Genomic DNA, 27,057 nt, shown 5'->3' on the forward strand with positions numbered 1-27,057 from the left:
GGGACTGAACAACAACAAGTGATAGTCATTTTCACACCTCTCCTAGCCTTGAAAAATTCTAAACTCCATTCTACAAATGCTGACTCAGTTTCTACTTCATGTTCTACTGTTTCTACCTTCTCTGGCATGAGACAGGAAATCTTCTAAATTTACAATGCACTTTTTAAATATAGCAATAAAAAAATACTAGAAGACATCTGAAATGAAGATGCTAAATTAAACTTAAAATTCAAATATCTGCCGTGTGAAAGTCGCTCAGTCATGTCCAATATACAGTCCATGGAATTCTCTAGGCCAAAATACTGGAGTGGGTAGCTGTTCCCTTCTCCTGGGGATCTTCCCAACCCAGGTCTCAAACCCAGGCCTCCTGCATTGCAGGCGGACTCTTTACCAGCTGAGCCACAAGGGAAGCCCAAGGATACTGTAGTGGGCAGCCTATCCCTTCTCCAACAGATCTTCCCGACCCAGGAATCGAACCAGGGTCTTCTGCATTGCAGGCAGATTCTTTACCAACTGAGTGATACCAATATAAATAATTCCATATAAATAATAAAGGGATTAAGATTTGAACCACAAAAATAAACAGGAAGCAAAGGACTGACTTTCTAATGCTAAATTAAGAAGATGGGAAGAACTAAAATAACTAAAGTCACTAAGTGACTAAAAAAAAAGAAGCTCCAAAAAGGATTTGAAGCTTGGGACTGCAAAAATTAAGAAAGCAAAGGTTCAGGGAGACTATCTATCATAGCACTGGAAGGGCGCTTTTTCCTTTTTAAGCTTTGAAAGTGTGAAGTACTATGTTCATTTTAATCAATTTAAACTACAGGATATCTTCACCAAGAATTAAATGTAGCTGATCAAAACATCCAAGTACATGAAGAAATATACTAAATTATTTTAAGTTCCAATACTGTAGCCTTTAGATATTTCTTTATTCTATTTCAATTTATTTGAGCATAAAAATCCAAATCCTATGACTTCATTTTTGATTATCCAGAAGAAACACTGCACAGAAATTACATTATTTACATAGAATTGTGGTCTCTATAATAAGGTAACACAATAGATATGTTATTATGAAATGTTTCACTAACTCGTAAATAAAGCTATTGGGACAGACCTGATATTTATTTTTGCTTAATAGACACTTTATTCAAAGACAGTACAGGTTTTAAAAAGAAACTATCAACATCACAACTCTGGAACTACAGAATAGGAAAAACTCTGAACTCTAGACCACTTTCATTCACTAAATGGAATAAATGAGAAAACCAAGGCCCAAACTATAAATTAAGTGCTTAAACATTTTAAGCAATCTTCCTTTGTCATCAGTTTGTATTATTATGTATACTTATATATTTAGTTCCTATTTATTCAAATGAATTTCAAAATATGTTCTACTAAGATCTGTTTTGTTTGGCTGACTTGAACAAATGCAGATGAAATACTAAACGTGAAATCTGTAATTTATTAAGAAATATGTAATCCAAACTTATTAACTCCAAAGAAGCCTATAGCCAATAAACCCCAAAAGGCCGAAATAACTGTACTCACACTTTTTATTTAAAGATCTAAGCACTTATCTACCCTCCTCAAATTCTACATGGCTCAGAGTTTCAACTGGTTGCATCCAGGAATCAGGTATAGACCATGTTGCAACCTTAGAATTTTAGCACCAAGTCCAACCAAACAGTAAATGAACAGTAAACTGTTTTCTCTTAATTAACCAAGTATCCTATAATCAAATCAATAGGTTCTATATAATAAAAGAAAAAAAAACATTTTGAGTTTACTAATGTAATTTCATAAAATAGCTAAAATACAAAACAACTACAAATTCTACATGAAAAGATTTTACCCAATTAGATAGTTCAGAGACTGTTTCAACATCTTAAGCATTTCAATATTTAGTAAGCAATAATCTTAAATAAAATATACAATCCATACCAATTTTTCAGATTAATAATTTTACATCAAACAAAACACATTTATTAAAAATCCACATTGGGGCCTCCCATGTGGCTCAACGGTAAAGAATCTGCCTGCCAAGCAGAAGACATCAAAATCAGAGGAGTTAATTCCCTGACTGGTTTAGGACTACCATCGCCCACTCTTTGGTCAAACCACAGGATAATGAATAGGGGAAGTAACCACTTAGGTACACAGTTTCACACAATAAAAAAGGAGATTCAAAATTAAGAGGAAAAAGTAATTGACAATTGAGATTGTTGGTAAGAACAAGAAATTTATGATAATTAATTTGCCATTCAGTAGAACATTTACTAAACACTTCTACTGTAAAGTAGAAAGAAAATATGAGTTTCAAAGATGAAGATATTCTTTGCACATAACTTGCAATCGTCAAAAAGTAATACATTTAACCTACAAACATTGGATAATGGCCTATATACTTTCAACTATGTTGAAAAATCTAGACATTTTTACTTTCAAATGCAGTATCATCCCTATATGAAGCTAAGAGAAAGACTAGAGATCTCTTCAAGAAAATTAGAGATACCAAGGGAATATTTCATGCAAAGATGGGCACAATAAAGGACAGAAATGGTATGGACCTAACAGAAGCAGAAGATAAGAAGAAGATGTGGCAAGAATACACAGAATAACTAAACAAAAAAGATCTTCATGATCACTCACCTAGAGTCAGACATTCTGGAGTCTGAAGTCAAGCGGGCCTTAGGAAGCATCACTACAAACAAAGCTAGTGGAGGTGATGGACTTCCAGCTAAGCTACATGTCCTAAAAGATGATGCTGTTAAAGTGCTGCACTCAATACACCAGCAAATCTGGAAAACTCAGCAGTGGCCACAGGACTGGAAAAGGTAAGTTTTCATTTCAATTCCAAAGAAAGGCAATGCTAAAGAATGCTCAAACTACCAGAAAGATGCACTTATCTCATACGATAGCAAAGTAATGTTCAAAATTCTCCAAACAAGACTTCAACAGTACATGAACCGAGAACTTTCAAATGTTCAAGCTGGATTTAGAAAAGGCATAGGAACCAGAGATCAAATTGCCAACATCCCTTGGGTCATAGAAAAAGCAAGAGAGTTCCAGAAAAAAATCTGCTTTATTGACTACGCCAAAGCCTTTGACTGTGTGAATCACAACAGACTCTGGAAAATTCTTAAAGAGATGGGAATACGAGACCACCTGACCTGCCTCCTGAGAAATATGTATGTACATCAAGAAGAAAGAGAACAGGACACGGAACAGGCTGGTTCCAAATTGGCATAGGAGTACGTCAAGGCTGTATCTTGTCACCCTGCTTATTTAACTTATATACAGAGTACATCATAAGAAATGCTAGCCTGGATGAAGCACAAGCTGGAATCAAGACTGCCAGGAAAAATATCAATAACCTCAGATATGCAGACCACCCTTATGGCAAAAAGTGAAGAAGAACTAAAGAGCCCCCTGATGAAAGTGAAAGAGGAGAGTGAAAAGCTGGCTCAAAACTCAACATTCCAAAGACTAAGACCATGGCATCCAGTCGGTCCCATCACTTCACGGCAAATAGATGGGGAAACAATGGAAACAGTGACAAGACTTTATTTTCTTGGGCTCCAAAATCACTGCATATCAAGACTGAAGTCAGGAAATTAAAAGACGCTTACTCCTTGGAAGAAAAGCTATGAACAACCTAGATAGCACATTGAAAACCTGAGACGTTACTTTGCACAACAAAGGTCCATCTAGACAAAGCTATGGTTTTTCCAGTAGTGATGTACAGATGTGAGAGCTGGACTATAAAGAAAGCTGAGCGCCAATGAATTGATGCTTTTGAACTGTCGTGCTGGAGAACTCTTGAGAGTCCCTTGGACTACAAGGAGATCCAACCAGTCCATCCTAAAGGAGATCAGTCCTGAATATTCACTGGAAGGACAGATGTTGAAGCTGAAACTCCAATATTTTGACCACCTGAAGCGAAAAACTGAGTTATCAGAAAAGACCCTGACGCTGGGAAAGATTGAAGGCAGAAGGAGAAGGGGACAACAGAGTATGAAATGGTTGGATGGCATGACTGACTCGATGGACATGAGTTTTAGCAAGCTCCGGGAGTTGGTGAAGGACAGGGAAGCCTGGTGTGCTACATCCCAATGGGTTGCAAAGAGTCGGAAACAGCTGAGCGAGTGAACTGAATGACAACATTCTGTTTTAAATTAATGGCATCAAAATATGTGCCAGAATATATCTATCACAGGTGAAAAGGGGGGAAACAAAAGTTTCTTTAATTTCACACAGAAACATACAATTCACACCATTTGTTGTTTTTTTTAGTCACTGCTGTGTCCTACTCTTTTACGATCCCACGAACTGTAGCCCACCAGGCTCCTCTCTCCATGGAATTTCCGAGGCAAGAATACTGTATGGGTTGCCATTTCCTTCTCCAGCGGATCTTCTCCACCCATGAACTGAACTCATGTCTCATGCATTAACAGGCAGATTCTTCACCACTGGGCCATGTGGGAAGCCCAGTATACAGTTTAGAATATTCAAAATCAATGTTTCATGGTTACCTACTCCTCACTAAGTGACCATGAGACAATTCCCGTATGTACAAACTTAAATGTTTGGTCTCCAAAACACAATGCTATGATTTTTGGTTCCTTTTGGGTACTGGAAAAAACCTGATACATTTGGCAGTCATAAATGTTCAACATGTATAACAAAGCAAGAAACTTTCTAAACAATGGAGCTAAAAAAAACATGCTGAGGGCTCAAAATCTATTTTACTTCATCAATAACTTGGCCCTCCTAAATAAAAAGAGTTCAGATAAAGTCTTTTGTTGGTTAATATAATTCCAAAATATCCCAGATTTTTCAAGCCATTTCTTAAACATAACCAACAAAGTATGTGAAATTATCCAAGCACAGCTGTGTAAAACTTCTACAAATCTACTCATTTACTTAAGAGATCAGATAGTGATATCATTAAAACTTGCAGCATAAACATTTTAGCCTCAATTGATTTGTATCAAATCATATGTTCATAATGTAAGTTTTTTTGCTGCCATGGTGTGTTGGGCAGAATGCCACCCCCAAAATATTTTTCATGTTCATGTCCTAATACATGAAACCTGTAACTATGTTAAACTTCCACGGCAAAAGAGAATAGAAATGGAATTGAGGTTGTTTATGAGCAGATGTGGAGATTATCCTGGATTATTTGGGTAGGCCCAATATGATCACAAGGACACTGACAAGTATTTAAAGGGAAATAGGAGAGTTAAGAGGGTGATGTAACTAGAGAAAAACAGAAAGATAAATTGCTGGCTTTAAAAGAGGAAGAGGACCATGAACCAAGGAATGTGAGCTGCTTCTAAAAACTAGAAAAGGAAAAGAGATTATCTCCCCTAAAGCCTCCAGAAAAGAGCAAGTTCTAATCACACCTTGATTTCCGCCTACGGAAACCCACAAGTTAGACTTATCATCTCCAGAACCATTAAAATATAATTCGTTTGTATTGCTTAAGTCAGGCAGAGGTCCCAACCCTGTTAGGAGCCAGGTGGCATAGGAGGCTAGCCAGCATGAAGCTTCATCTGCATTTACAGCTGCTCCCCATCACTAGCAATAACGTCTGAGTTCCACCTCCTGTCAGATCAACAGCAGCATTAGATTCTCATAAGAGCACAGACCTTAACCCTAAAGTCAACACAGAATATCCTGAGATTGCCACAAAATAGAAATAAAGTGCACAATAAGTGCAATGTGCTTGAATCATCCCAAAACCACCCCCACCCCACTCCCATGAAAAAATTTCTCCAAAACCAGTCTCTGGTGCCAAAAAAGGCTGAAGACTAGTGGTTTAAATCATCCAGGTTGCGATAACTAGTTAACAGTAGTACACGAAATTAAAGTGAAAGTTGCTCAGCAGCGTCTGACTCTGTGATCCTGTGGACTATACAGTCCATGGCATTCCCCAGACCAAAATACTGGAGTGGGTAGCCGTTTCCTTCTCCAGGGGATCTTCCCAACCCAGGGATCAAACCCAGGTCTCAGGTCTCCCCCACTGCAGGCGGACTCTTGACCATCTGAGTCACAGGGAAAGCTCCATAGGAAACTAATGCACACGGAAATTCTTCATATATAAGACCAAAAATAAGAGAAAGGAACTAACTTATGAGACATAGTATCCCCTAAAATTCTTTGGTGGTCCAGTGGCTAAAATTCTGTGCTCCCAAGGCAGGAGGCCTGGATTTGACCCCTGGTAGGGAACCAGATCCTACATGCTGAAACTAAAGAACTTACATGCCCTAACAAAGATCAAAGTACCTGAGTGCCACAACTAAGACCCAGTGCAGCCAAATGAATAAATATTGGGGTTCTCTTATGGCTCAGCTGGTAAAGAACCTGCCTGCAATGCAGGAGACCTGGTTTCGATTCCTGGGTCAGGAAGATCTCCTGGAGAAGGAAATGGCAACCCACTCCAGTATTCTTGCCTGGTTAATCGCACACAGGAGCCTGGTGGACTACAGTCCATGGAGTCAGAAGAGTTAGGCACAATTTAGTGACTAAATCATCATCATCCCCTAAACTAATTATCCTCCCAAGTCATATGCCATAAACACATGCACAGCTAAGATTACAAACGAACCTGTTATGTTTTAAATTACATATACATGCAATAACAAAAAAGCAAAATGACTTATTTGATAGTGTTTTTCATATAACTGATCAAGCTCCTTTGGCTTTGATTCATTCTGCAGCCACAAAAATATACCATCCAAATTACATTTTGGTGATGCTAAATTGTCTCAAGTTCCATTTAACTTAGGTAACATGAATGTAAAGAGAGATGAATATAATAAAGTTTGAAAATAACTCTAAATCTGTAGGTTCCAAGCTAAAAACTCAGATTATTCTGTAAATTTTTTTAAGATAGTTAAAGGAAAACTGTAAAAGGTTCACAGTTACAGTATAGTTCAAAACACATTTCTGAGGTAAAATTTGCACAAATGAAATGCAGTTAGTAAGTGCACAATTCAATGAGTTTTAATATATGTATGCACACATGTAATCAACAATCAAGATGTAAAACATTTTCATTATCTGAGAAAACTCCTTCCTGCTCTTTCCAGCCGATTTCCTCCATCCACATATACTTTTCATTTTTCAATACCTAATCTATTACCTTGCCTTTTCAAACACAGTATTTGAAAACTCCCCTCTCTTTATATCATTTAAATTTTCACATAAATTTTTAACATATTTAACTTTGATAAATTGACTGTCACCAGTGATACTCGTAATTTAAAACTATATCTCCCAATTCTCATCTACTAAAAATTTGTGGAAAACAAAATATCATTCCATGTTTGTTTTGAAACCATTTAAAAATGTTAACCCATAATCTATCTTCCACATGAAGTCAAGACAATTACATATCAGAGTAAAAGGAAGAAAAATAAAATCAACACAAGCTTTTTACGCAAATTCACTGAACTGTCAGTCTGTAGCACCGTTAAGAAATGTTTGGGTTGTTTTTTTTTTAAAGCTGATTCTGTTTTTTTTTTTCCAATGAGAATAACCCACCAGAATCTCCAAAATTACCTCTATTCTGTAAACATGCTTTGCAATATTAAGCCGACATTAATACAGGCAGCAAGAAACCATATCACTGACTACATTCATGAAACTGGGCTTAAGGAAAACAGACTCAAAACCTCCAACAAAAATATTAGGTATGTACACGTATAGATACTAAAGAAATTTCAGAATTGTAAACATGCACATAAACAAAAAGATAAAAGTTCCCAAATTCTAAATATTCAGTGAAAAATACCCCAGGATATTACCAATAAACTTCATGGATTACGTATTCATAAATCAATCTTTCAAAACCTACCAATGCCCTGCCTCTACTTGGCTCCTTAACTCCACTCTGTCCCCTACTGAAAATGTTACTGGAACACTAACAGCGTATCCCGTCTCAGAATCTTGCACATTCCTACACTACTGAAAGAAACTATTGGCAGTGTCACATGTAAGGAAAAGCAAGCAAAGAAAAAGCCACTTTAAGGTTTCGCGGGGGTATTAAACGTTGTAATTTACAATACCTCGTTTCACTTAAAGTCATATAAAACCCAGGAACGGATGACTTTAAAGAACTATTTCCTTCTTACAACAAAAACTATGGGGAAAAAAAAAATCCCAAGGAAAGAAGGGAGGGAGGGAGAGAGATATTAATTTCTACGATCCTCCAAACCTCAATTTTCCACTTTCTTCATTTCCGGTTAGAAAACCAAGCATATACTGTATAAAAAAGCTTTACTCAGGACACCTGCCGCTGCCAAGGCCTTTGCCTCGAAAATACAGACGAATCTCAAGACAGGCTGGAAAACCAAAGACCTCTTTTCTTCCCCCCCCCCCCCCCCCAACACTTCAGCAACCTTAAGGGTAAGTTTTAAATCTCCCCCTCTGCACCGTTAAAGAGTTTTGCAAACAGACGCTGGTGAAGCCGGCCCCTCACCGCCACGAGCGGCCCGCCCCCACCCCCACCTGCACGCGCGGCGCCGGGCTCGCAGCCCCGCCTTTCCGTAAGGTTTCCGCGGCCGCCGGGGCACCGCAGGGGAAGCCGCGGCCGAACCCCACCCGGACAGTGGCCGAACGGCCCTGGCGGGCGCCGGGGAATCCCACCGGATCACCGCCTCCACACGAGAAGCTACTCGTGGGGGAGGTGGAGACCCCGGCAGGGAATGTGGGCAAACCCGCCCAAGAGCGCAGGAGAGGGGCGTGACCGCCAGTTGGCCCGGCTGAGCCAGGTGCCAGGGGTAAGCCCACACTGTGCGGCGGCGGGACCACGAGTGGGGGTGCGGCCGCAGGCTGCAGACTGAGGGGTGTCCGCGCTCTTACCGCCAGGTCGGGATTGCGGCTGTCCCTGTGCGACACCGCTCGGATAACCCCCGCTCGCCAGCCCCGCCAGCAGCGGCCGCTCTCCCCGCGCTCCAGCCGCGCCTCTTCGCCGAGCGCCAGGCACAGGAACCGCTTCCCCACAAGCTCCGGCCGCGTCTCCACCGCCATAGCCGTCACTGCCAAAGCAGCCGCCGCCTCCTCGGCTGCCAGGGATCAACGAAACCCCGCTCCTACCGGCTGTCCATGCTGAAGACAGCGGACCCGGGGAAGGCGGCGGCCCCGCGAGCGAGCGCAGACTCGAGGGCGCACCGGACGCTCTGCCCAGAAGGGCACAACGACCTCACTCACTCAGTCCTCAACACTGCCCTGTACTCGCCGACCTGCAGCTCTAGATACAGTTCCCCAAATGAAAGAAATTGACAAATTTTCCACACGCCGTCTGAGACCCCGACGCAGCTCCGGCCGCTGCCGCCACCGCGCCGCGGCCAGTACTACTCCGCCTCCCCATCCACTAGCGTGGCTGCGAGGGCGCCGCGCGTCTCCTTCCGCCGGCGCGGGCTGGGGGGAGGGAGCCGCGAGAGAGGGTCGGAGCACCACCGCGGACGGAAAGTAGTGCCCGACGCGGCGGCTGCGGGACCTGACTGGATTTGAGAAAAGAAAAGTAGGGGCGGGAAAGGCGACTGTACTCCTTCAGAAACGTAGTGTTGGGGCCACTTCTCTACTCGTCGCTTCCTGAGAAGTGGGGGCTTGGGGTGGGGGGTTGAGTGAGGTGAAAGTGAAGTGTACTGGTTCTACTCTGCGTCGCAAAACAAACTCCAGATTAACAGCCGCATCTCCAGAGTGACTCCCCGCCCCCCCCCGCCCCGAACAAATGGCGCCCTGCAGTCTGAGTTAGCCCGGATTCTGCCTGAATTAACAGTCCCGCAGTCCCAGCAGCAACGCAGAGCAACATTTCCAACTGAAAACTAAGCCCACAGAACTCAGTCAGTGCAGAAACAGAGTACACGTCTTTAAATGAAAATGAAGAAAATATTGTCATCCTTTCATATTTCCTGTTTGGGGCGACACTCAATAGACGTTGAATGGTGTCCGACTCTTTGCGACGCTATGGGCTATACAATGGAATTCTCCAGGCCAGAATTTGGAGAGGGTAGCCTTTCCCTTCTCCAGGGGATCTTCCCAACCCAAGGATCGAACCCACGTTTCCCACATTGCAGGCGGATTCCTCACCAGCTGAGCTACAAGGAAAAACCTAACACTCACTACGGGTTTGAGCTATTCAGAGATTTACACCTCGCTACTGCTTTAAGAAAGCCAGACACCCGGTTGAGGACTTTTATCAACATTCTTAAAATTTACGAACAGTTTCTCCGTGCATTTGAGTACTTTTAATAGTAGTACATACCCCAAACACGTTGGTGTGACAATAAAAACGGTTTGGAAAGGCTCTGGATCCAGTTGTTAGAAAAATATCGTGGAAAGAAAAGGGTTTTAGCCAATCATAGTTCAGGAGAATAATGTTTACTTCCCGTCCAATCACAACAGGACGTTGTAATCCATCCAGCACACATCTCCAACTTGGAACAATTACTTCTTTGATCTCACCGTTGAATTCTAAATCAAGCATCCATACTGATGTCAGTGAGAAATCTTCTGACATACTTTTATTAAAGATAATTTTTAAAATCCCAGTTGTGGGTTTTATTTCCAGGGCCACTAATGATTACAGCAGCTCCCAAAATTCTTCTAGCACAATAAAAATCTATTCTAAATTTCAGTTTCTTAAAGACTTTTCTAAACCTCCACGAAAAGTTACCTTTTTAAAGGAATTTAGAAATCTGAATATTTTAAATAGACATAAGGCTTTTGTGCACTTCCTTACAACACCTAAGCTGTTTTTGAAATGGAAACTACATGGCCACTCCTAATAGGTTAAAAACCTAAATTACAAGGAAGAGTTCTTTGCAGATTTTAATCATCATGGTCTAATTCTGCTAATCTTTAAAGGCAATGGCACCCCACTCCAGTACTCTTGCCTGGAAAATCCCAGGGACGGAGGAGCCTGGTAGGCTGCAGTCCATGGGGTCACGAAGAGTCAGACATGACTGAGCAACTTCACTTTCACCTTTCACTTTTATGCATTGGAGAAGGAAATGGCAACCCACTCCAGTGTTCTTGCCTGGAGAATCCCAGGGATGGGGTCACACAGAGTCGGACACGACTGAAGTGACTTAGCAGTAGCAGTAAAGGCCAAATGTAGAACTGTAATAAAGGAAAACCATGTCGAGAAATGCATACTGGCAAGTTGAGAGAAAAACCTAGTTTTATCGTGCAATCTTTAACTTCCAAGTCCACTCTTTCAGTACGTACTGTATAATACTTAGCAAATCACCTTACAGGCTAAGATTTCTAAAATCTCAACTTGGATTAAGGAACCAGTAAAATAACCTGGTGAAAATAATCTAACATGTGGAAAGAGGGGAAAAAATAAGAAGACTGACATTCAGATACCAAATTATCAATGACTTGCTTTGTGATCTTTGGCATGACACAGATGCTTAACTGAAACTGCCTGCTTCCTAATCTCAGTGATATTCTAGGAGCAAGTGAGAAAATATAAATAAAGTCATTTGAGAAAAGCTGCAAATAACACTATTACCACATAAATATCATTCACTTTTAGGAGAGATTGTCAGGTTGCCTTACATAAAGGTGCCGGCTGACTTTAATTTTGTAGGCAAACTCCTGTAAACGGACCCCTAGGAACCCCCTAGACATGTAGAATGCTGTCCTTTTGAGTGTCCTGAAAAGCATGCAAATCAAAGTCAAAACATTTCAAATGCAGAAACAAAGTTTTTCAGATGGTCGTATAATATATCTTCATTAACATTTTCAATCCAAACATCTTATGTACTTACAACTATATTCCAGATAGTAGTCTATGAATCCTTTGACTACAATTAGTACCTAGGGTTTAACAAAAACAAAAATCACTAATTTGTGGATATTTTGCTTACGGAAAAACTTGAAATTCATTTTTTTTACTGTAAAATAAAAAGGCCTTAATGGATTTTTGTTGTTTGCTGGCATCCTTTGCTTTCTTTCAGGCAGTACAGCTGACCCTTGAACAAAATGAAACTGAACTGTGGAGTCACTTAAACACAGGTTTTTTCAGTAAGTACTATAGTACTACACTATCCAGTTGAATCCACAAATGCAAAACCTCTGACACCAAGGGCCAAATGCTAAGTATTCCAGATCTACTGTACTGAGGGTCAGCATCCCTAACCCCCAAGTTGTTAAAAAAAATTCAACTGTATTTACATTATTTTTGCCAGCAAATCATAAGTGTAAACATAATCAAATGTGTAAAGTATAACACGGAATACAAATAAATGTAAAGTCAAATCTGAAACCTTAAAATATTTGTTCCACTGAATTCCCTTACATCCTTTACTTTCACAAAGATAGTCAGAAACTGTCAATATTGGTAAATGGAAAGAGTTATACTAATAGTACTAAAATTATAAGTTGTAGTACTTCATTCTATCAGTCCTGGATGTTCATTGGAAGGACGGATGTTGAAGCTGAAACTCCAATACTTGGGCCACCTGATAGGAAGAGCTGATTCATTTGAAAAGACCCTGATGCTGGGAAAGATTGAGGGCAGGAGGAGAAGGGGATGACAGAGGATGAGATGGTTGGATGGCATCACCCACTCAATGGACATGGGTTTGGGTGGACTCTGGGAGTTGGTGATGGACAGGGAGGCCTGGCATGCTGCAGTTCATGGGGTCGCAAAGAATCAGACACGACTGAGCGACTGAACTTAACTTCATTATACAGGCGAAGACAGTAACAGAGAAGTGTTTAAAATAAGTTTACAGAAGCTGAAAATTTAGATATACAGACTACAGCTTCTACTCTTTCCATTCCCAAATCCAAATATGTTTATAAATATATCCATATACATGTATGTTATCAATTCAGGCAAATTTCCTATATCCAAATGCACTGTAGGATTATTTGGTTTTTAAAAAGCCACAAAAATTTATTGGTTTACTGTATAAAAAAACTGACTTACAAAGAAAGATAACATTCATTACAATATGGGCCACAGTTACCCACATATAAATAATTAATAGTTCATCAAGTTTGGTTTCAAAACAGCCAACTAGTTATTAACTTCTTTCTTTTTGATTCAGTTTAATTATAGAAAGAGCCAGTTAGCTGTTCTAACATATGCCAGTATCCTGGGTCACTACATGTGTCTGTTTTAAACATCAGAGATAAAACGGATAAAAAAATTCAGTGCATACACAGATGATCCCCAACTCAAGAATGGTTTGACCTAGGATTTTCTGACCTTAGGACAGTGTGAAAACAATATGTATTCAGTAAAAACCTTATTCTGAATTCTGAATTTTAATCTTTTCCCAGGCTAAGAGCAGTACAATACTCCCTCCTGATGCTGGGCCTTGGCAGGAAGCTGCAGCTTCTAGTCAAGCCAGTCAAGCCACAAAGGTTAACAGGTGATGTACACTTAAAACCTTTCTATACTCATACAACCATTCTGCTTTCCACTTTCAGTACAGGATTCAATAAATTACATGAGATATGCAATACCTTATTAGAAAATATGCTATGCATTAGATGACTTTGCCTAGGCTTATGAAAGTATTCATGTTGAATTGAATGTAGGTAAACTTAAGCTAGGATGTTCAGTAGATCAGGTGTTTTAAATGCATCTTCAACTTAGGATATTTTCCACTTCTGATGGGTTCATCTAGAAGTTACCCCATTGTAAGAGGAAGAAGATCTGTATCTTGTAACAATATTAGCCACCATTTTTGGAACAGTTATGATATGTTAGACACTGTGCTAAGCACTTTATACAAATAATCTCATTTTATTTTATTCAGCTCATTTTTTTTTAGCCTCGCCTCAAGGCATATGGGATATTACTTCCCCAGCCACCAGTGTTCAAAGTGCGGAATCTTAACCACTGGACCACTAGGGAAGTCCCATGATTTTAAGGTGAAGATGTGGTTTACAGAAGTTTATTTGCCTAAGATTACACATTAAGGAACTGGTATTCAAAACCAGACTTTGTTAGTCCAAGCCCCGGTATTAGGCTAAAAAGTAAGTTAAAAGAAACAGGAAAGTCAGATACCAAGCTGTTTCATCCTTATTTAACACAGGTTATCCACAATAGATTTACTTATTTTACACTATGTGTCTCACATCCTGCAAGATTCTGGAGATAGGGCCTCTATCCTTTAAGAAGTTCAGTCTAAGAAGAATGTACAATAGAAATGCCTTGGTTGGTTTAGTAGTTAAGAAGTATTACTGGAATGGCATACAAGGTAAATTTAGTGCATTTAAAAAAATATTTCAAATCCATTATAACTTGCAAGTTTTTATTTATTGTCAAATGTAAAGCTTGGATTGGGTTATAAAGTCTTAGACTCATACAAGTATATCTAAGAACTGTGGAAGCCAATATTAAAATGGAGAAAGTCAACAATTTCAAGTGAATTCTGCAAATGGAATACCAAGAACAGAATGGAACATAAATTTATGTTAAAAAAAAATTTATGTTACCATGTTTATTATTATATCTTAAAAAAATTTTTTTTTTGGCCACATCATGCAACATGCTGGAGCTTAGTTCCCTGACCAGGGATGGAAACCCATGCCTTCTGCAGTGGAAGCAGAGTCTTAACTACTGGACCACCAAAAAAGTCCCAAACCGCTTATTTCAGTATTTCCTTAAGCACTTATTTAAACTGAACTTTTCGATCACATTTACAATAATATAAAGTAACTCAAATGTCACTTCCTCAAGGAAGCCACCTGATCCCAAGATTATCAAACCATCAAAAATGGATTTTCAAAACTTTTCCCATTTGTCTTAGCACTCATCACAACTGTATATATAACATTTATTGTGTAAATGATTGTTTTATATGTGTCTCCCCTGGTAAACCGTAAGTTCCATAAAAGCAAGGACAGTTTATCTTGTTCATAACAATACTCCCAGCATCCAAGACTTGTGCATATTAAATACTCAGTACATGTTGCTGAATTAATGAATAGCCAAATATATATATACTATATGCCTTTTTCTATTAATAAATCCAACGCATCTAAGAGAACTTACAATCTCTAAATTGAGAGCCATAATCATAAATAAGAGTTCATGTTCTTTCTATAGGGTTATTCATCACCTTTATAACAATGTCTTACATACATTATCTCATTTCATCATGGAGGTACAATGCAAAGCCTTCATAAAACTTGAGCTTCACCAGAAAAGCAAGGTGGTTCCTAGGAATAATTTCTAAAGAGACACAGAGAAAGAGTTACAATCCACCAGAAGAGCTCACATTGTTACTAAAGTACCAATTTAATGCAAATCCCAAAATGATCCTGTAAGTAACATATATGCAAAACACCAGCCTATTCTTAGTATTCCAAAGAGAACAGTCTCAAATAATGTCTTTGACACAGCCAACATATCGATATAACTTTGTCTTCTTGATGCTAAGTACATACGAATATAACTTTGTCTTCTTGATGCTATGTGGAAGGAGCAAGAGGAAGAGAGAAGAACTGAAGGTAAGAAGATAGAAAAGTAGGGGAAAACAAGAAATCTCTACTGGGCCTCCACATTTGTTACCTAGTTTCTAATTTATATTATGGATGCACAGGATCTATCACTTTTCAATATTTTTCTATTAAAAATAAGACTAAATCTGATTTTTAATGATAATTTTTTTTTAATTTAGAAAGAATGAGTATAATAGCACTGAAAATATCCAAACCTACTGAATGAGGAACTATAAGAAAAAAAAAATGAAAAGTTGCCGCTGAGCATACAGCAAGTCTTCCCAGAACGTCCCGGAGCACTTTTCTGTGTGTTCATCACCCCTCTCAGAAATGCGTCCACTATTAACTTTCATTAAAATATGCTAGACGGCAGTTTGTACTCTGTGTCTTCAACTTAACACTAGCTTCTTCACTTAACAGGTTACATTCCTAAAGGGTTATGTATCTGTCCTCACAAGCCTTCACTATGCTACAAGTAAGAAGTGGCAAAACTGAAAGTCCCAAAGAACGGCTGTTTACATCCGTCGAACTTAGTTAAGTAAAACAGTGTCTACACGTGTATTTGAAGCTATAAATGAGGAAAACTCAAAGTAAAACCTAAATTAAAAAGTAATGACTCAAAAGCTCAGCAAGCTAACTATATTCTACTGATGTTCCTTTCCAGATTAAAGTTTATGATCAAGAACACACAGTTTTGAGGCACAATTCTTAAATTAATGGCATTTGGCTTCAAAGAAACAAAATCAAAACAAACAAGGTCTGGCAGTGAAATATGAGAAATCTGTAGTCATTTCTTTCTTTGGCATATTCTAGAAAAAGCCACATGATTACATATAATGGGATTTACATGTAGTGCTACATAACATAAACATGCGATAAAAATAAATTACTCTACACAGAGGGAAGCACTGTCTTCTCCCTCCACGTGTGCTTCACTATTACAGGTGATTTACTTATTCAATTAAAGAGTGTATAAAACAGTGCTCCAATTCTAAGGCCCATGTTCACAGCAGCTCAGTATTTGGGGGCCTCTAGATTATTTTCTTTATAAATCACAATTGACACACATAAAAAAGAGACCTCAAAAAAACTTTAACTACCAACTTAAAATTCAAATCAACGTCCCCAAAACATTCTGCTATTCCAGGGCGCATTTTGATATTACCTACAATTAAATGGCCAAAAGAAATATTCAGAAAGCTAACCAACTTCTCTTTTCACAAAGTATGCAAACACTAAGGTTAAAATGGTCAATCCCCATGCCACAGAGCCATTTACAAACTGATGTTTTATACATCAAATGTACAACTATGAAATTAGTGGTTACACACGCGTGTGTGCTCAATTGTGTCAGACTCTAGGTGACACCATGGACTGTAACCCAGGCTCCTCTGTCCATGGAATTTTCCAGACAAGAATACTGGAGTGGGTTGCCATTTCCTACTCCAGGGGATTTTCTCGACCCAGGGATTGAACCCAGGTCTCCTGCATCTCCTGCGTTGGCAGGTGGATTCGCTGCCACTGAGCCACCAGGGAAGCAGGCACACATGGAGCGTAATGAGGAGCAAGTGCCAGGAAGGCTATGTTACTACTATCACTAACTACTGTACACTGTGGGCAAAGCCCTCTGCTTTTCTAGGAATGTACAGAAAAAGTAGAGGCGAACGTCATCAACTAAGTTTCTAAGAATTTGCTTCTAAGGCTTCTGAATAATCCAGCAAGCAGCCAAGTACACTCTCCTGATACATGGTAGGTTCAAACCTGAAAAATATTAAAGGACCAATGTGCTAAGCTGCTTCAGTCACGTCTGACTCTTTTCAACCCTATGAACTGTAGCCTGCCAGGCTCCTCTGTCCATGTGATTCTCCAGGCAAGAATACTGGAGTGGGTTGCCATTTTCTTCTCCAAGTGATCTTCCCAACCCAGGGATTGAACCTGCATCTCTTTTGTTTTCTGCATTGGCAGATGGGTTCTTTACCACTAGTGCAATCTGGGAAGCCCTTAAAAGATTGATAGAATGTAATAATCTTGCTTAGGAAAACAAATGTTTTTAACCTGAAAGTTTCTCTCTCAAAGATCTCACAGAAGACACACATATTAATCATTAATACATGCAAACTAATAATACAGACGAAAGAATTTCCCAGTTAAACAGTTTTAAACCCTTGTAGAAATGCTTCCTTCCTCTTCTCTCCAAATCTGCCCTTAAAACTATCATATTAAAATAATCTAGCAGAACTAACTTCAAATGGAGAAATTTTTAAGAGACATTCTGCACTGCAAATAACCTTTATATTAGAAACCTTTACTTTGCATATTCTTGTTTGTAATAGCTAAAAATCCATTTTTCAATTCTTCTAATTACAAAAATTATCTGAAAATCATTTACTTTTACAAAATCATTTACTTTACTTATACAGCTAAATGTGCATGGATGTTTCTTTCCCCACTTGCACTTTTTGATATTCACTAGTTTAAAATTTTGACACAAATAAGCCAAAATCTTTGTTTCAACGTTAAGCCATCCTTGGAAAATACATAAGTATTCTTCCGTACTTTCTTCTGGTGGTTTTATGTTTCAAACTTTTATAATTCCCTCAAATTAGAAGGTCATATCTACCCCTGAGGGAAGGAAAGGAAGTCATCCTGGCCCCAAACAACAGAGGTCAACCATTATCAGGGGAAAAGCAGGATTACTGACAAGAGAAAAACAGAGCCTGTCTGAAACTAACACTGGTCTAGGATGAAAAACAAGGTCTGCTGCCCACCACCACAAGGCTAAATAGTTCCCAGGGCCTCGAGCCTACCACGAGGCAAACAAGCTCCCAGTAACACACATTACCACTCTACTAAACGAGAAGGAGCAAGAGTACAGACAGAACCTCTCTGAGTCTCAGATGTACAAGTAAGGCTTAAGGATAAAGGTGGAGTAAAAACATTGAGTTAAACTTTTCAGCAAATCAACTCGCACCTTAAGGATGAAGTGATGACAGAAGTACTTAAGAGTTGACAATACACTGAAGGTAACCAAAGCAACAACAAAAAAACCCATAAATCATCAACTTCAGACAAGACTGATTCAACTCCCCATACTAACAATTTAATAGATCAAGTGTCATGCCTACTCCTTGGCATAAATACTATATACTTCAGTCTCTATCAGCATGCAAATGACAGCTGGCATTTGATCGAAAGTGTAGGCCTCCCCATGGGGGTGGTTTCCTTGGTCACCAAGGTAATGCATGCATGCTGGGTTATAATTACCTTTTTTATAATTTATACAAATACATACATCCAAGTTCTTTGATTTGTACTATTACTTCAAATAAAGTAATTTCCTACCTTCTTTCCAAAAAAATTCTACAATTACACAAAATCTGAAGAGCAAGCAAATCATGTAACTCATATGTTGGAACTATCAGCCAAGAAATTAAAAATAATTATGAATAATGATGAAGGCTCAAATGGAGCAGAAAAACAATATGCATAATAGATGGCAAGTCAGAGACAGAAAGTACAAGGGTTGAACAGAAATGCTAAAAGAGTCAAACTGAAATGCTCAAAACAAGAACTGCACTAAAAATAATTTTTAAAGTCTTTGGTAGGTTCAGACTTAACAGAGCTGAGAAAATAATCAATAATTAGAACAATCAGATGTTCATACATTAAAAAAACCCTTCATCCATCACACCATATACTAAAAATAATAAAATTAATTCAAACTGAACTATAAACCTAAAGTATCTGAAAAGCTAAACATCTTTAAGAATAAAACAGACAATTTTCATACTGATTGAGGCTAAGATTTCTTAAAATCCATAAGATTCAAAATTAAACACTAGTGAAATTAACAATTCCAAACTTCATATACTAGGAGAAATTATCTACAAGCCACACATCTGATAAATGATTGGTATCCAGAAAATTTAGAGAACTCTCAAAACTTAATTTAAAAAACAAAACAAAATTACTGAGCAAAAAATTTGAAGAGATACTTTATCAAGTAAGAAATACAAATGGCAAATAAGTACATGAAGACACTGAATATCACTGGTTATTAGGGAAATGTAAAGAAAAACTATGATGACATACTATTACACATCTATTAAGATGGTTAAAATTAAAAGAAAATGAAAGCTGGCAATACCAAATATTGAGGAAGATGAGGAGCAATTAGAACTTTCATCCAGGAGTAGCTGGGAGGAATACAAAACGGTACAACCACTTTCCAACCTTGTTTGGTAGTTTCTTATAAAGCTAAACTGTTCAGATAATTCAGCTATCACTGGGGTATTTGTGAAATAAAAATCTGTGTTCACATAAAAATCTGTTCTCAGATGTTTACAGCAGTTTTATTTGTAACTGCCAAAAGCTAGAGAACACCAGCTCAGGTGGAGAATGAAGAAACTTTGGAAAACCACTTAGCAGTCTATACGAAATAATATGAATGAATCTCTGCAGTTCAGGGTCCCCAAGGCATCGACAGGTTCAATGATTAACTAGACTTACAGGAACCTGGAATGTTAGGTCCATGAATCAAGGCAAATTGGAAGTGGTCAAACAGGAGATGGCAAGAGTGAATGTCGACATTCTAGGAATCAGTGAACTAAAATGGAATGGACTGGAATGGGTGAATTTAACTCAGATGACCATTATATCTACTACTGTGGGTAGGAATCCCTTATAAGAAAAGGAGTAGCCATCATAGTCAACAAAAGAGTCCAAAACGTAGTTGTTGGATGCAATCTCAGAAACAACAGAACGATCTCTACTTGTTTCCAAGGCAAACCATTCAATATCACAGTAATACAAGTCTATGATCTGACCAGTAATGCTGAAGAAACTGATGTTGAACGGTTCTATGAAGACCTACAAGACTTTCAGAACTAACACCCAAAAAGATGTTCTTTTCACTACAGGGGACTGGAATGCAAAAGTAGGAAGTCAAGAAATACCTGGAGTAACATGAAAATTTGGCCTTGGAGTACAGAACGAAGCAGGGCAAAGGTTAACAGAGTTTTCCCAATATAAGAAAGCTTTCCAGAGGAAGAGAAGGAAGATACCTCAAAATAAAAAAAAGCTATATATGACAAACCCACAGCAAACATTATCCTCAATGGTGAAAAACTGAAAGTATTTCCCTTAAAGTCAGGAACAAGACAAGGGTGGCCTCTCTCACCACTACTATTCAACATAGTTTTGGAAGTGTTGGCCACAGAAATCAGAGCAGAAAAAGAAATAAAAGGAATCCAGATAGGAAAAGAAAAAGTAAAACGCTCACTGTTTGCAGATGACATGATCCTATACATAGAAAACCCTAAAGGCTCTACCAGAAAATCATTAGAGCTAATCAATGAATACAGTAATGTTGCAGGATATAAAATTAACACACAGAAATCCCTTGCTTTCCTATACACTAACAATGAGAAAAGAGAAATTAAGGAAACAATACCATTCACCATTGCAACAAAAAGAATAAAATACTTAGAGGAGTCTATCTACCTAAGGAAATGAAAGACCTATATATAGAAAACTATAAAACACTAATGAAAGAAATCAAAGAGGACATAAACGGATGGAGAAAACCTTGTTCATGGATTGGAAGAATCAACATTGTGAAAATGGCTATACTACCCAAAGCAATCTACAGATTCAATGCAATCCCTATCAAGCTACCAACGGTATTTTTCACAGAACTAGAACAAATAATTTCACAATTTGTATGGAGATACAAAAAACCTCGAATAGCCAAAGCAATCTTGAGAAAGAAGAAGGGAACTGGAGGAATTAATCTGCCTGACTTCAGACTATACTACAAAGCCACAGTCATCAAGACAGTATGGTACTGGCACAAAGACAGAAATATAGATCAATGGAACAGAACAGAAAGCCCAGAGATAAATCCACGTACCTATGGACACCTTATCTTCGACAAAGGAGGCAAGGATATACAATGGAAAAAAGCACCACTCTTTAACAAGTGGTACTGGAAGAACTGGGCAATCACTTGTAAAAGAATGAAACTAGAACACTTTCTAACACCATACACAAAAATAAACTCAAAATGGATGAAAGATCTAAATGTAAGACCAGAAACTATAAAACTCCTAGAGGAGAACATAGTCAAAACACTCTCCGACATAAATCACAGCAGGATCCTCTAAGACCCACCTCTCAGAATATTGGAAATAAAAAGCACAAATAAACAAATGGGACCTAATGAAACTTAAAAGCTTTTGCACTACAAAGGAAACTATAAGCAAGGTGAAAAGACAGCCCTCAGATTGGGAGAAAATAATAGCAAACGAAGCAACAGACAAAGGATTAATCTCAAAAATAGACAAGCAACTCCTCCAGCTCAACTCCAGAAAAATAAATGACCCAATCAAAAAATGGGCCAAAGAACTCAACAGACATTTCTCCAAGGAAGACATACAGATGGCAAAAAAAACACATGAAAAGATGCTCAACATCACTCATTATCAGAGAAATGCAAATCAAAACCACAATGAGGTACCATTACACGCCAGTCAGGATGGCTGCTATCCAAAAGTCTACAAGCAATAAATGCTGGAGAGGGTGTGGAGAAAAGGGAACCCTCTTACACTGTTGGTGGGAATGCAAACTAGTACAGCCACTATGGAGAACAGTGTGGAGATTCCTTAAAAAACTGGAAATAGAACTGCCATATGACCCAGCAATCCCACTCCTGGGCATACACAACAAGGAAACCAGATCTGAAAGAGACACGTGCACCCCAATGTTCATCGCAGCACTGTTTATAATAGCCAGGACATGGAAGCAACCTAGATGCCCATCAGCAGACGAATGGATGAGGAAGCTGTGGGGCATATACACCATGGAATATTACTCAGCCATTAAAAAGAATTCATTTGAATCAGTTCTAACGAGATGGATGAAACTAGAGCCCATTATACAGAGTGAAGTAAGCCAGAAAGATAAACACCAATACAGTATACTAACACATATACATGGAATTTTAAAAGATGGTTAACGATAACCCTATATGCAAAACAGAAAAAGAAACACAGATGTACAGAACAGACTTTGGGACTCTGTGGGAGAAGGCGAGGGTGGGATGTTCTGAGAGAATAGCATTGAAACAAGTATACTATCAAGGGTGAAACAGATCACCAGCCCAGGCTTGATGCATGAGACAAGTGCTCCGGGCTGGTGCACTGGGATGACCCAGAGGGATGGGATGGGGAGGGAGGTGGGAGGGAGGATCGGGATGGGGAACACATATAAATCCATGACTGATTCATGTCAATGTATGGGAAAAACCACTACAGTATTGTAAAGTAATTAGCCTCCAACTAATAAAAATAAATGGAAAAAAAAAGAAAGCTTTCCTCAGTGATCAGTACAAATAGAGGAAAACAATAGAATGGGAAACAACAGAATAGTCATAGCAAACACTCTCTTCCAACAACACAAGAGAAGACTCTGCTTTCAGCTTGGAGGAGGCCAAGGTGCAAATTTCTTCAGTTGTCCCAAATCTGGGTTCATCCGACACCAGCCACCTCCACCATGCTGCCTAAGTTCGACTCTAACGAGATCAAAGTCATGTACCTGACATGTACCGGTGGGGAAGTCAGTGCCATGTCTGCCCTGGCCCCGAAGATCGGGCCCCAGGGTCTGTCTCTAAAAAAGGTCAGTGATGACATTGCCAAGGCAACTGGTGATTGGCAGGGTCTGAGGATTACAGTGAAACTGACCACTCAGAACAGACAGGCCCAGACTGGGGTGGCACCTTCTGCCTCTGCTCCGATCATCAGAGCCCTCAAAGAACCACCAAGAGATAGAAGGAAGCAGAAAAACATTAAGCACAGTGGAAACATCACTTTTGATGAGATTGTCAACACTGCCCAGCAGATGCGGCATGCATCTCTAGCTAGAGAACTTTCTGGAACCATTAAAGAGATCCTGGGGACCTCCCCATCTGTGGGCTGCAATGTTGATGGCCACCACCCTCATGACATCATAGACGACATCAACAGTGGTGCAGTGGAGTGCCCAGCTAGTTAAGAATGGCAAAGGAAAAAGACAAAAGGATTGATAACGAAAAGAAAAAACAAAGAAGACTCTGCACAGGGACGTCACCAGATGGTCAATACTGAAATCAGATCGATTATATTCTTTGCAGCCAAAGATGGAGAAGCTCTAGAGAGTCAGCAAAAACAAGACCAGGAGATGACTGTGGCTCCAATCATGAATTCCTTACTGCCAAATTCAGACTTAAATTGAAGAAAGTAGGGAAAACCACTAGACCATTCAGGTATGACCTAAATCAAATCCCTTATGACTATTCAGTGGAAGTGACAAAAGAGATTCAAGGCATTAGATCTGATAGACAGAGTGCCCGAAAAACTATGGACAGAGGTTCGTGACACTATACAGGAGGCAGTGATCAAGACCATCCCCCAAAAAAAGAAACACAAAAAAGCAAAATGGTTGTCTGAGGAGGCCTTACAAACAGCTATGAAAAGAAGAGAAGGGAAAGGCAAAGGAGAAAAGGAAAGATATACCCATCTGAATGCAGAGTTCCAAAGAACAGCAAGGAGAGATAAGAAAGCTTTCCTCAGTGATCACTGCAAAGAAATAGAAGAAAACAATAGAATGGGAAAGACTAGAGATCTCTTCAAGAAAAACAGATACCAAGGGAACTTTTCATGCAAAACTGGGCACAATAAAGGACAGAAATGGTAAGGACCTAACAGAAGCAGAAAATATTAAGAAGAGGTGGCAAGAATACACAGAAGAACTATACAAAAAAGATCTTCATGACCCAGATAATAATGATGGCGTGACCACTCACGTAGAGCCAGACACCTGGAATGCGAAATCAAGTGAGCCTTAGGAAGCATCACTACGAACAAAGCTATTGGAGGTGATGGAATTCCAGCTGAGTTATTTCAAATCCTAAAAGATGATGCTGTGAAAGTGCTGCACTCAATATGCCAGCAAATTTGGAAGACTCAGTAGTGGCCACAGGACAGAAAAAGGTCAGTTTTCATTCTAATCCCAAAGAAAGGCAATGCCAAAGAATGCTCAAACTACTGCACAATTGCACTCATCTCACACGTTAGCAAAGTAATGCTCAAAATTCTCCAAGCCAGGCTTCAACAGTACGTAAACCGTGAACTTCAATGCAAGCTGGATTTAGAAAAGGCAAAAGAACCAAAGATCAAACTGCCAACATCCTTTGGATCATCAAAAAAGCAAGAGAGTTCCAGAAAAACATCTACTTCTGCTTTATTGACTACGCCAAAGCCTTTGACTCTGTGAATCACAACAAAACATGGAAAATTCTTAAAGAGATGGGAATACCAGACCACCTGACCTGCCTCCTGAGAAATCTGTACGCAGGTCAAGAAACAAGTTAGAACTGGACATGGAAAAAAAAAAAAAGAACTGGACATGAAACAACAGACTGGTTCCAAATTAGGAAAGGAGTACATCAAGGCTGTATATTGTCACCCTGCTTATTTAACTTATATGCGGAGTACATCAAGAGAAATGCTGGACTGGATGAAGCACAAGCTGGAATCAAGATTGCCGGGAGAAATATCAATAATATCAGATATGCAGATGACACCACCCTTATGGAAGAAAGCGAAGAACTAAAGAGCCTCTTGATGAAAGTGAAAAAGGAGAGTGAAAAAGTTGGCTTAAAACTCAACATTCAGAAAACTAAGATCATGACATCTGGTCCCATCACTTCATGGCAAATAGATGGGGAAACAGTGGAAATAGTGACAGACTTTATTTTTGGGGGCTCCAAAATCACTGCATATCAAGACTGCAGCCATGAAGTTAAAAGACGCTTGCTCCTTGGAAGAAAAGTTATGGCCAACACAGACGGCATATTAAAAAGCAGAAACATTACTTTGCCAACAAAAGTCTGTCTGGTCAAAGGTATGGCTTTTCCAGTAGTCATGAATGGATGTGAGAGTTGGGACTATAAAAAAATCTGAGTACTGAAGAATTGATGCTTTTGAACTGTGGTGCTGGAGAAGACTCTTGAGAGTCCCTTGGACTGCAAGGAGGCCCAACCAGCCCGTCATAAAGGAAATCAGTCCTGAATATTCATTGGAAGGACTGATGCTAAAGCTGAAACTCTAATACTTTGGCCACCTGATGCGAAGAACTGACTCACTGGAAAAGACCCTGATGCTTGGCAAGATTGAAGTGGGAGGAGAAGGGGATGACAGAGGATGTGATATTTGGATGGCATCACCGACTCAATGGACACGAGTTTTAGTAAACTCTGGGAGTTGGTGATGGACAGGGAGGCCTTGCATGCTATATAGTCCATGGGGTCACAAAGAGTTGGACGTGACTGAGCGACTGATCTGAACTGAACTGAGAGTTGTAAAACTTAAACAAGACCTTTTCTCAGGTCATAGTTTAATACAGCAAAAGGATACAAATTAAAATCATTAAAGCGAAGAGGGGCTTAACGCAGGGTCCAGGAGACACCAAGCTTTCAGCTGTCCCCACTCAGTGGAGTTGGTTTCACAGCGCTTGTTTCTCCCAAGAGCTTATGATAATATGTATGAATACAAGCAATCAGGTAAGTTCACCTGAGGTTCAATGTCCAGCATTTTTGTCTGAGGTCTGAAACATAGGTAGGGCTAACTATCTGCATGGCTAACTTTAGTCTCCAGCTCCTCTACAGGTCAAACTGATACCACACACAGCCACACTGTCAGGAAAAGCAACCTACTGTGGTCAAAGGCCCCCAAGTAAACAAAGACACCCTTATTAAGCAGGACATTCCAGGGCTTACAGGTTACCTCCCAGGAGCTGGACAAGGTCAACCCCTAGGCAGCTTTGGGTACAACTGAGCTATTTTTACTCAAAAAACTTCTGACATCCAATCTGTGAGGTTTTTTTCCTCACACCAACTAATTCTCCAACTCTCCAGACACCAATTAGGCGTCCTAGAATTCATTTCAATTCTGACATTAACTACTCAAGTCAGCATTAGACTCCCCCAGGCCTTGCGGCTCAGTCTCACAAGACAGCCCTCACTTCAAATGCCAGTTCCAAGTATTGGGTCCCCAGGTTACCCATATTTCTGTTCAGCTTGGCTACAAGGTCACAGGGGCGCCCATAAACTCCACCCCCATTCAGGTGCATTAAATTATTAGAACAGTTCACAAAATCGCAGAGAAAACAATACTTACTTACTAGTTTATTATAAAGGATATAAGCAATTAGTCAGATAAAAAGGCACAGAGGGTGAGGTCCAGTGGGTTCTGAGCACAGGAGTTTCTGTCTCCACAGAGTCTGAGTGTGCCACCCTATTAGCAAGTGAACATGTTTCTCAAATCTGATGCCCTCTGAGCCCCACAGTTTAAAGGCCTTTATGTAGGCTCTACTATTAATTAGTAGAAGTGATTAATTAAATCATGGGCCACTGATAACTGAACTCAATCTCCAAACCCTCTCCCTCCTTAGAGGTCCAGGGATGGAACTGAAAGTTCTAACCTCTAATCACATTGTTGGTTCCTCTGACAACCAGCCCCCACCCTGAAGCTATCA

General features: G+C 39.5%; 2 protein-coding genes and 1 long non-coding RNA gene across 5 annotated transcripts in view; 2 read left to right on the forward strand and 1 right to left on the reverse strand.

Moving 5' to 3' along the window:
- The window catches only part of JMJD1C (jumonji domain containing 1C), a 308,159-nt gene that overhangs the window by 254,891 nt on the left and 26,211 nt on the right, over positions 1-27,057 (reverse strand). For 2 of the 3 annotated variants that reach the window (XM_070470720.1, XM_070470719.1), the window contains exon 1: positions 8,875-9,057. The exons of the other annotated variant lie outside the window; for it this stretch is intronic. In XM_070470720.1, coding sequence (XP_070326821.1) covers positions 8,875-9,042 — 168 coding nt within the window. In that variant the 5' untranslated portion in view covers positions 9,043-9,057. Of the gene's footprint in view, positions 1-8,874; positions 9,058-27,057 lie in introns of those variants that run through there. 3 annotated transcript variants of the gene reach the window in all.
- On the forward strand, positions 9,461-15,853 carry LOC110138446 (uncharacterized). Its single transcript, XR_002314201.2, has 4 exons — positions 9,461-9,535; positions 11,982-12,048; positions 13,315-13,406; positions 15,666-15,853. It is a non-coding gene; the product is annotated as an uncharacterized lncRNA (long non-coding RNA).
- On the forward strand, positions 23,023-23,535 carry LOC110138443 (large ribosomal subunit protein uL11-like). Its single transcript, XM_070469859.1, has one exon. The coding sequence runs from the start codon at positions 23,038-23,040 to the stop codon at positions 23,533-23,535; it is 498 nt and encodes a 165-aa protein (XP_070325960.1). The 5' UTR covers positions 23,023-23,037.

Source organism: Odocoileus virginianus, chromosome 7, assembly GCF_023699985.2.
Source record: "Odocoileus virginianus isolate 20LAN1187 ecotype Illinois chromosome 7, Ovbor_1.2, whole genome shotgun sequence".
Lineage (NCBI taxonomy): Eukaryota > Metazoa > Chordata > Mammalia > Artiodactyla > Cervidae > Odocoileus > Odocoileus virginianus.

Coding starts and splice junctions, on each gene's coding strand:
- LOC110138443 (XM_070469859.1), top strand. CDS start 23,038: ATGCTGCCTAAGTTCGACTCTAACGAGATCAAAGTCATGTACCTGACA.